Here is a 10,000-nt window from a genome sequence, read left to right on the forward strand (position 1 = left end):
GCTAAGGGGGCTCCTCTCTATCCTCTCTTCTTGGCTTTGTAAGGCTTGGTGATGGTAGGAGGAGGGGTCACTAGTTTTGAGGTGTCTGTAGAATGTAATGGCTCTTTTTTGAATGTCAATTAGAAGAGGGAATTGGCCAAGTTCCGCTCTGCATGCATTATTTAGGGGTTTTCTTTGTACTTTTAGAATGTATCTACAAAATTCAGTGTGAAGAATCTCAATTTGTTGTTTGTCCCAGTTAGAGAATTCCTGGTTTGCTAGTGGACCCCATACCTCACTACCATATAGGGCGATTGGTTGGATTACTGTTTTGAAAATTTTGAGCCAGATTCGGATTGGGACATTAATTTGGATGGTTTCTCGGATGGCGTAAAAAGCCCTTCTTGCCTTTTCCCTCAGGTCATTCACAGCCATGTTGAAGTTCCCTGTAGAGCTGAGTTTTAGTCCTAAATAAGTGTATGTGTTTGTGTGCTCTATGGTGGTGGAGCCCAGGACAAACTGGAGTCTGTTTCCCTGACACCTGGATCTTTTCTGGAACACCATGATCTTAATCTTTTTTATGTTGACTGTCAGGGCCCAGGTCTGACAGAACTGCTGCAGATGATCTAGGAGCTGCTGTAGGCCCTCCTTGAAGTTAGACACCAGGTAATCTGCGTACAGGAGACATTTGATCTCTGTGTTGTTGAGGGTGAGGCCGGGAGCTGATGAGTCCTCCAATGTTTTTGCCAATTCATTGATATAAATATTGAATAGCGTTGGACTGAGGCTGTTTCCTTGCATCACTCCTTGGCTTTGGGGGAAGAAATCTGTTCTACTATTATCTATTTTGAGTGCACATTTATCGTTGAGGTACATTGTTTTGATGATGTCGTATGTTTTACCTCCCACCCCACTTTCTAATAGTCTGAGTAGGAGACCTTCGTGCCAAATTAAGTCGAAGGCCTTTTCAAAATCTATGAAGCAGGATAATTTTTTTATTTTATTTTGATTTGCATGTTTTTCTATGAGGGTGCGGAGGGTGTAAATGTGGTCAGTTGTTCGATGGTTCTGTAGGAATCCGATTTGGCTTTTCCTCAGGATGTTGTGGTCACTGAGGAATTGTTGTAGTCTAATGTTGATAGTTGAGCAGAACATCTTCCCCAGGTTGCTGCTAACACATATTCCTCTATAATTGTTGGGGTCAAATTTGTCCCCATTTTTAAAGATGGGTGTTATTAGTCCTTGGTTCCAGATGTCAGGGAAATAGCCTACGCTCATCACCATGTTGAATAGTTTCAGCAGGGCCATGTGGAACGTATTGTCAGCATATTTAATCATTTCGTTTAATATACCATCAACACCACAGGCCTTTTTGGGTTGTAGAGCCTTGATTTTGTCTTGCAGTTCTCCTTCTGTAATTGGAAAGTCTAAGGGGTTTTGTTGATCTTTAATGATTGGTTCTAAAAGTTCTAGTTTTTTATATATATCTTTTTGGGCCGAATTAGGTGTAATTTCTCTGTATAATTTCTCAAAGTGTTTCTTCCATGTATCTCTATGTATCTATGTATCATTTTGGATTGCTAATTCTTCTTTGTGTGGTTTGTTTAAGTGGTTCCAATTTTCCCAGAATTTGTTAGAGTCTATAGCTTCCTCCATTACAGTGAGTTGTTTGTTGATGTGTTGTGTCTTCTTTGATCTGATGGTGTGATGGTATTGTTTTAGGGTTTGCCAGTATTGATGCCGGACCTGCTGGGTGTCTGGTTCTCTGTGTTTTTGGTTCGATAGTTTCTTGACTGCTTTTCTTAGATATTTGCATTCAGAATCAAACCATTTGTCGTCATTAACCTTTTCGTTTTGGGGCTTTTGTGGTTTCTTTAAGTTAGACAAGGTGGCCAGGTTGTCAAAGATGGAGTTTATTATATCCCTCACTGCCAAATTTACTCCATCTTTGTTTTGGGGATATGTTTGAGTGAGGAATTTGTTTAGTGATGCTTGAATTTTGTTGTTGCCAATTGCCTGCTGGTAATGATCTTTGCTGCCCTTCTCTGCTATGTGGTGAGTTTGAGTCTGTTTTAGGTACAGGGTGATTTTGCTGTGGTCCGATTGGGGGGTTAAGGGACTGACTGTGAATGCTCTGAGGTGCACTGGATATATTTCTGTTAGCATGTAGTCCGGGTGCGGACTGCATAATCGGGCACGTCGGGCAAATGCCCGGTGGCCTGGCCTGGCCTGGCCTGGAAAAAAAAAAAAAAAAAAAATTGTTGGTGTGTGCCCGCAGTCAGGCCACTCACTGAACATATAGCCTATATAATATATATTGTGCCCGCAGTCAGGCCACTCACTGAACATATAGCCTATATAATATATATTGTGCCCGCAGTCAGGCCACTCACTGAACAGCAGGCCAGGCAGGCCACTGAGGCCAATAGTGTTCCTATTTGCGTGGATAGCAGCCAGCAGACAGGTAGGCAGGAATGAGTTAACTTGTCAGTCAGACTCGTCCCAGCCCAGGCCACTCGAGGTGAGTCACACAAACAGACACATGATGATATAACGCAGTATGCACGACAGAGTCCTGCATCGGGTCGGGGTTCCGCGACCGCGGGGCCCCGCCGGGTACCCGCAAAAAAATGCGGGGGGCGGGTGTTATTTTGTCTTCATTTTATTTGTGGGCTCGGATCTGGGTAGAATAAACAACATGCGGCCCGGGTCGCGGGTGTTGTATAATATATGTAGTTTTATTTACTTTTTATATAACGATAATAATTCAGTCAGTGTGTAACTTCATGTTTTGTCTGAGTCTGACGACCTGACGTCTTTGTCACAATCAGTCAGACTCAGAGAAAATACTGCAGTTGCAAATCCTGGCGGCTAAGTGGCAGTATTGGCTTGTTTATTGGAGGGGGGGGGGGTCAGTGGTCAGGTCGTCACTCAGGGCAGGGCAGGCACAAGAGACAGGTAGGTCACTGACTGACTTCAGTTCAGTAGCGTTAGTACATTTCGTTCAGTATCTTAGACCTAGACCTATGCTAGCTAGCTTGTTGCATTGCATGACAGCTAGCGCCAGCAAGGCTAGCATGTTTCCTTTAGCTGCTGCCTGGCCCTGGCTGGCCTGCTGGCACCAGTGACAAAACACTGTCAATGTGCTTAATTGTAAATAACGTTATGCAATGCCTGCCGAGTCCGACTGCACCGACCACCGTTGTTGGCTCTCGTCAGTGACTCGGCCAGAAAAGACCGCTATTCGCTTCCTGTGTTAATTGTGAAACGATCGCAGTTACTTTGGTTATGTTCACTTCAAAGAAATGTATATATGCGGAAGCGGAGCGGGGCGCGGGTCTCATGTCTGCGGGGTGGGGTGGGTTGCGGTACTGACTGATCATATGAGCGGGTTCGCGGAGCGGGGTCGGTACTGCACGTCGCGGGGCCGGGCGGAACCGGGTCTTGAAAATCAGACCCGCGCAGGACTCTGATGCACGATCTGATCACTCTTCCTTAAATAAAGTTTGCTGTGAAGCGTTTGTACAGAGGCATGTTTTTGGTTTTACTTCTTCATATTATACTTGCAGTTATACCTCAAACATCGACTTGGACTCAAGGATGAACTGATTAGATTTTGGTGGTCAAAGGTCAAAAGTCAAGGTCACTGTGACCTCTCGAACACCATTTTCAAGCTTGTTAACGCGATATCTCAGGAATGCCTTGGCGGAATTTAATCAAATTTGCCTCAAACATCGACTTGGACTCAAGGATGAACTGATTCGATTTTGCTGGTCAAAGATCAAAGGTCAAGGTCACTGTGACCTCCCGAACGCCATTTTCAAGCTTGTTAACGCGATATCTCAGGAATGCCTAGACGGAATTTTCCTCAAACATCGATTTTTACCTGAGTGAGTTTCTTGGGTATATTTCCTGGGAAAATACTTGAGAGGTTGTCTTGAATAAGTATCTCCAAAGTATATCCAAAGTGTTGTTGTTTATCTATCCTAAATTGACAAAAAACTAAAAAAGTTCAGGAGCTCATGCTCATGCTGCCTGCTGCTGCAGCTGCTAATTCTCTCTCTCTCTCTCTCTCTCCCTCTCCACTCTCTCTCTCCCCTTCTCTCTCCCCAGTTCTTCCCTCGATCTCTCTCCTCCAGAAGTCTCCCTCCTCTCCAGTCACCTGCCATGCTACAGGATTCTACCCTGACAGAGTCATGTTGTTCTGGACCAGAGATGGAGAGGAGCTTCAGGACCTCATGGACCACGGAGAGATCCTCCCCAACCACGATGGAACCTTCCAGACGAGCGTTCGGCTGAACGTTTCATCAGTCAAAGCTGAAGACTGGGGGAAGTACGAGTGTGTGTTTCAGCTCTCTGGTGTCGAGGAGGACATCATCACCAAACTGGACCCAGCAGTGATCAAGACCAACAACCCAGGTAAGACTGGGATCACAGCTGATGGAGGAGGAGAGACACATTGACTTGACTTCTGACACCTGACTTGTCATTCATGTGTTTTGTTTCTGTTCTTCTGTAATGGAGCCTTTCTCTCACATTGTTGTGATTTTGTTGTCATGTTAGTTTCTGTCATCAGGTTCAGTTGGTTTCTGCTCATCTTGATTTATATTATTTATTCTTTGCTTCTTTATAAATGAGAAATTGTTAGGAGATGGTTTGTATATCAGTTTTATATCCAAATGGACACATTCATTTAAACTTGTCATCAGATTATTTAGTTCAGCCTATGTTTTCTCGTGCAGTGTAGTTTATATGCACTGTATGCTGTTCCCACATAGTTGCTTCCTCCTTGGAGGTACATTTGAGCTCAGTCTTGTTTACATACCATCATTTAGCAACCAGACAGTTTTTAACTCCATGAGAATATTGAAGACAACCAAACATGCTGGTCGCTTCACTAAAACACATGAGCAGGGCCGTAGCCAGGGTTCCGAAATAGGGGAGGTCCAGCAAGGGGAGGAGGGTTCGGGCGCCGCCGGAAAAAATTTGAGGGTTTTCCCCCCCCTTTTTTAGCCATATTTAGAGTAATATATCATTTTAAATCAACATTAGGATTATACTGTTGTGATGTCATTATTCAGTATATTCTCTTTCATGTCACCACCTGCTCAGCTCTCCTGTCAACATAATTGTAACTAACAAACACAAACTGTTTTAGCCAAATTCATATCAAAATGACACCTACAAACACAGGTACACAACCCAAGCCGTACACAACACACAAAGTCATCATCGATAATAAAAAAAACATACAGAGGGACATTTATTTATTCCTGATAGGAACGATTGAAAAATAAAATAAAATATATTATGTTGTTTTTAACTTTACACCACCTCTTTTTGTTACTTATTGGGTCATGAAACTGAAACCATGCATATAGCCACCTGCATACCTGACTTCGGGAGCTTGGCAATTGGCATCATGCATGATTAGCCAGTAGCATCCCAACGTGTCACACAGGTAACATTACTTAAGAGACAGACTAGACACTTACTTTCTTGGTTGTTGCAAAAAAAACTGTCAGTGTCACTCACTGTCTGTCGTTCACTCGCTCACTGTCTCGCAGCTCGCTCACCTTCAATTATCTCGCCAGGCAGACAGAGAGTCATCACTCACCACCATGCTGCTGCTCTCTCAGAATCAAGTTACCGCGGACGCGGCGTCAGATGACTTCCTGCCTGACCTGCCTTTCGTTTCAAAATAAAAGAGATCCCGTGTTTTTCATGCTTTTCCATGCAGATTGTTTTATTTTTTTCTCTGAAATATTAGGGGAGGTCCGGACCTCCCCGTCCTCATAGCTAGCTACGGCCATGCACATGAGGTGTGTCTCTAGTTTGTCTGAGTCACATGACCTCCTCTCTCTACTTAAAATACTAAAGTGGAACAAATAGACATCATGTGATCCATCCAGTGTCACGTGACAAAGTGTGAACGCTCTGTTTTGGTTCCATGTTCTCCTTCAGGCAGCAATACTACTCTTATCATTGGAGTGGTTGTAGGACTGCTCCTCCTGCTGGCCATCTGCAGCGCTGCAGTCTGCATCTGGAGAAGGAGAAATAATGGTGAGGGAGCTTGTACTCCACTAGAGCAGAGTGCCAAAGTCACACCCTCTTCCGGGTTCCCTTTCCTCACTCATTTTCAGAGGGACAACAAGGTTTTACTCCTCATAAAGATCCACTATAGGATTTATCATCATACAATGTATGTTGCAATATTACTGTTATTGTTCCATTCCATAACTTAAAACATTCTGTGTGTTGCTTCTGCTCATTCAAAGTCCATCAAATATATATATCATCGTAATAGAAAGACATGTCTCGTAATCAGTGTTGGGAACGTTACTTTAAAAAAGTAATTAGTTATAGTTACTCACTACTTGTTCCAAAAAGTAACTGAGTTAGTAACTGAATTACTCTATAATAAAAGTAACTAGTTACCAGGGAAAGTAACTATTTGCGTTATCTCCACCTTGAAAATGCCAAATTTTCATGGATTGCTGCAAACCTGAGGGTACCCTCACGGGCCCCTCGGGCCGACCAAAACGGGCCGAGGCCGGGCTTGTTTTTTATTTATTTTTAATTAATAGGTCCGGGGTCGGGCCGTTTCAATAATTCAATTAAATAATGTTGTATTACCGTACTCGCTTGATTTTACACAGCGGAGCAGTCAGACAAAGAGGAGGAGAGGTGCACAGACACTCCCATAGCCACACACAGACCCTGTCCGTCCATGTACAGCGAGCGGACAGCTCCCGAACACAGAGAGAGAGAGAGTCAGAGAGACAGACAGAGAGAGGCTGCGCAGGACGGCCGCGCGGCGACGCAGCACGCGGAACAGAGAGGGAGAGAGATGTGTCATTATATCGTAATATTGGCTTCGGGCCTCGCAACGGGCTGGATCGGGCACGGGTCTGCATGTCACGGGCCGGGGAGGGCTCGGGCTGAAATTTCAGCCCCGCGCAGCTCTCTACTCCGGACTCGCCATTTCTGCTGCTTCCTCGAATCTGTTTGGTGTGTCTGTGTGTGTGTGTGTCGCCCGTGTCCTGACTCCTGGCTCGTGTGTAACACTGGCTCCGATTGGCTACCATGAAACACATGACTCTGCCTTAGCCAATCATAATCGTTTATCTCGTTATAACCCACCCGGTCTCCTCACTTGACAACACTAGTGTAGGCTACGGGTAGTTTACTCAATCATTTCATAGTAACGCACCGCATTTAGCGTTCAGTAACGATAACGGCGTTGTAACGACGGAAACAGTAATTAGTTAGATTACCCCGTTACTGAAAAAATAACGGCGTTACCTAACGCCGTTCTTTTAAACGGCGTTATTCCAAACACTGCTCGTAATAGTGATGCACATGTCATGTAACATAATTTAGTGTTTGCTTTCATAAATCTTAATTTGTAATCTGTAGGGGTGTCACAATATATCGTCCCACGAAATTTCGCGATAGTAAAACGTCACGATATGTATCGTTGAGATGAAATCTCATATCGCAATTTTTTTTTTTTTTTTTTTTTTTTTTTTTTTTTTTTTTTTTTTAAATAGACTAAGAAACGTCTTTGTTTGTTGAAGTTCAATGTGTGGAAAGTAGTTCAGTTGAACAAGTCTCTGAAGAGACACATGAGAAGTTATACAGGAGAGAAACCATTCAATTGAGTTTCTGGCAAAACTGTTTACTTGACAGGAAAAACTGAAGATGCATAAAAAATAGATTAAGAAAAGTCTTGTTGTTTGAGTTTGAAGAAAAACTGAAGATGCATAATGAGAATTTATACTGCTGAGAAACCTTTTAGTTCAAAGTAAATCTAAGTGACGGTGTAACTCATTCTATTTCAAGATAAGCCTTATCTCCAATCTCATGTTTTTTCTAGTTGTTATTGTAATAACAATTTCCCACAACAGCATGTTTTGTATTTGTGCATTTCAAATAAAATACTACTTTTCCAGTCATATATTGTCATTATTCAAGTTTAAAAAAATATTGTTAAAATCGTATCGTATCGTATCGTTATCGTGAACCCAGTATCGTGATACGTATCGTATCGTGAACTGAGTGTATCGTGACACCCCTAGTAATCTGTCATTGAGTAATAATGTCACCTCTTGTCTGTATTTCAGGCTTCAATCCTGCTCACAGTGAGTCTTCCTTTGATTGTTTTGGACCATCTGCTGGACTGTAATGTGTCATGTTTGGATCTGTTGCTTGCATGGTTTGTCCTTATAAAGGACATGGCAGAAGAGCAGACATTAGTAATCAATCACTAATCTCTCATCATGTCCACTTCTGTTTCTTACATTACTGTTCATTTCATGTTAAATGATTTTATTTTGTGGACTTGTTGTAGCTTTGGAGCCTTCGCCTACTGACTTACCTACTATCACATCATAGTGAATGTTTCATCATGTGACAACACAGTGAGTATGTTCAATAAAGCTTTCATCAAAATAAACATGTCAACTATTCTCTGCACATGTTGACTCAACCAAAGCTACATAATTACTGTACTGAATATAACTATTCTCTGCACATGTTGACTCAACCAAAGCTACATAAGTACTGTAGTGAATATAACTATTCTCTGCACATGTTGACTCAACCAAAGCTACATAAGTACTGTAGTGAATATAACTATTCTCTGCACATGTTGACTCAACCAAAGCTACATAAGTACTGTACTGAATATAACTATTCTCTACACATGCTCACTCAACCAAAGCTACATAAGTACTGTAGTGAATATAACTATTCTGTGCACATGTTGACTCAACCAAAGCTACATAAGTACTGTAGTGAATATAACTATTCTGTGCACATGTTGACTCAACCAAAGCTACATAAGTACTGTAGTGAATATAACTATTCTGTGCACATGTTGACTCAACCAAAGCTACATAAGTACTGTAGTGAATATAACTATTCTGTGCACATGCTCACTCAACCAAAGCTACATAAGTACTGTAGTGAATATAACTATTCTCTGCACATGTTGACTCAACCAAAGCTACATAAGTACTGTAGTGAATATAACTATTCTCTGCACATGTTGACTCAACCAAAGCTACATAAGTACTGTAGTGAATATAACTATTCTCTGCACATGTTGACTCAACCAAAGCTACATAAGTACTGTAGTGAATATAACTATTCTCTGCACATGTTGACTCAACCAAAGCTACATAAGTACTGTAGTGAATATAACTATTATCTGCACATGTTGACTCAACCAAAGCTACATAAGTACTGTAGTGAATATAACTATTCTCTGCACATGTTGACTCAACCAAAGCTACATAAGTACTGTAGTGAATATAACTATTCTCTGCACATGTTGACTCAACCAAAGCTACATAAGTACTGTAGTGAATATAACTATTCTGTGCACATGTTGACTCAACCAAAGCTACATAAGTACTGTAGTGAATATAACTATTCTCTACACATGTTGACTCAACCAAAGCTACATAAGTACTGTAGTGAATATAACTATTCTCTGCACATGTTGACTCAACCAAAGCTACATAAGTAGTGTACTGAATATAACTATTCTCTGCACATGTTGACTCAACCAAAGCTACATAAGTACTGTAGTGAATATAACTATTCTGTGCACATGTTGACTCAACCAAAGCTACATAAGTACTGCAGTGAATATAACTATTCTCTGCACATGTTGACTCAACCAAAGCTACATAAGTGCTGTAGTGAATATAACTATTCTGTGCACATGTTGACTCAACCAAAGCTACATAAGTACTGTAGTGAATATAACTATTCTCTGCACATGTTGACTCAACCAAAGCTACATAAGTACTGTAGTGAATATAACTATTCTCTACACATGTTGACTCAACCAAAGCTACATAAGTACTGTAGTGAATATCAGCCTGTGTGTGAATACTCACAGCTCTATTATCACATGTTCTGTCTTCACTAGATGACATGAACACATGTGGAGTTGTGATTCACAGACTGCTGAGGATTCAAAAAGTCTTCCTGATCAAACATCTCCTCT

General features: G+C 41.8%; 1 protein-coding gene across 1 annotated transcript in view; it reads left to right on the plus strand.

Moving 5' to 3' along the window:
* LOC310787293 (class I histocompatibility antigen, F10 alpha chain-like) overlaps positions 1-10,000 on the plus strand; it is a 22,121-nt gene that overhangs the window by 11,795 nt on the left and 326 nt on the right. The window contains exons 4-7 of the mRNA XM_083648675.1: positions 4,093-4,398; positions 5,944-6,042; positions 8,106-8,123; positions 8,333-8,402. Of these exons, the coding sequence (XP_083504801.1) occupies positions 4,093-4,398; positions 5,944-6,042; positions 8,106-8,123; positions 8,333-8,376 (467 nt within the window). The 3' untranslated portion in view covers positions 8,377-8,402. The remainder of the gene's footprint in view (positions 1-4,092; positions 4,399-5,943; positions 6,043-8,105; positions 8,124-8,332; positions 8,403-10,000) is intronic.

Source organism: Poromitra crassiceps (genome assembly GCF_964638095.1).
Source record: "Poromitra crassiceps genome assembly, chromosome: 13".
Taxonomy (NCBI): Eukaryota; Metazoa; Chordata; class Actinopteri; order Beryciformes; family Melamphaidae; genus Poromitra; species Poromitra crassiceps.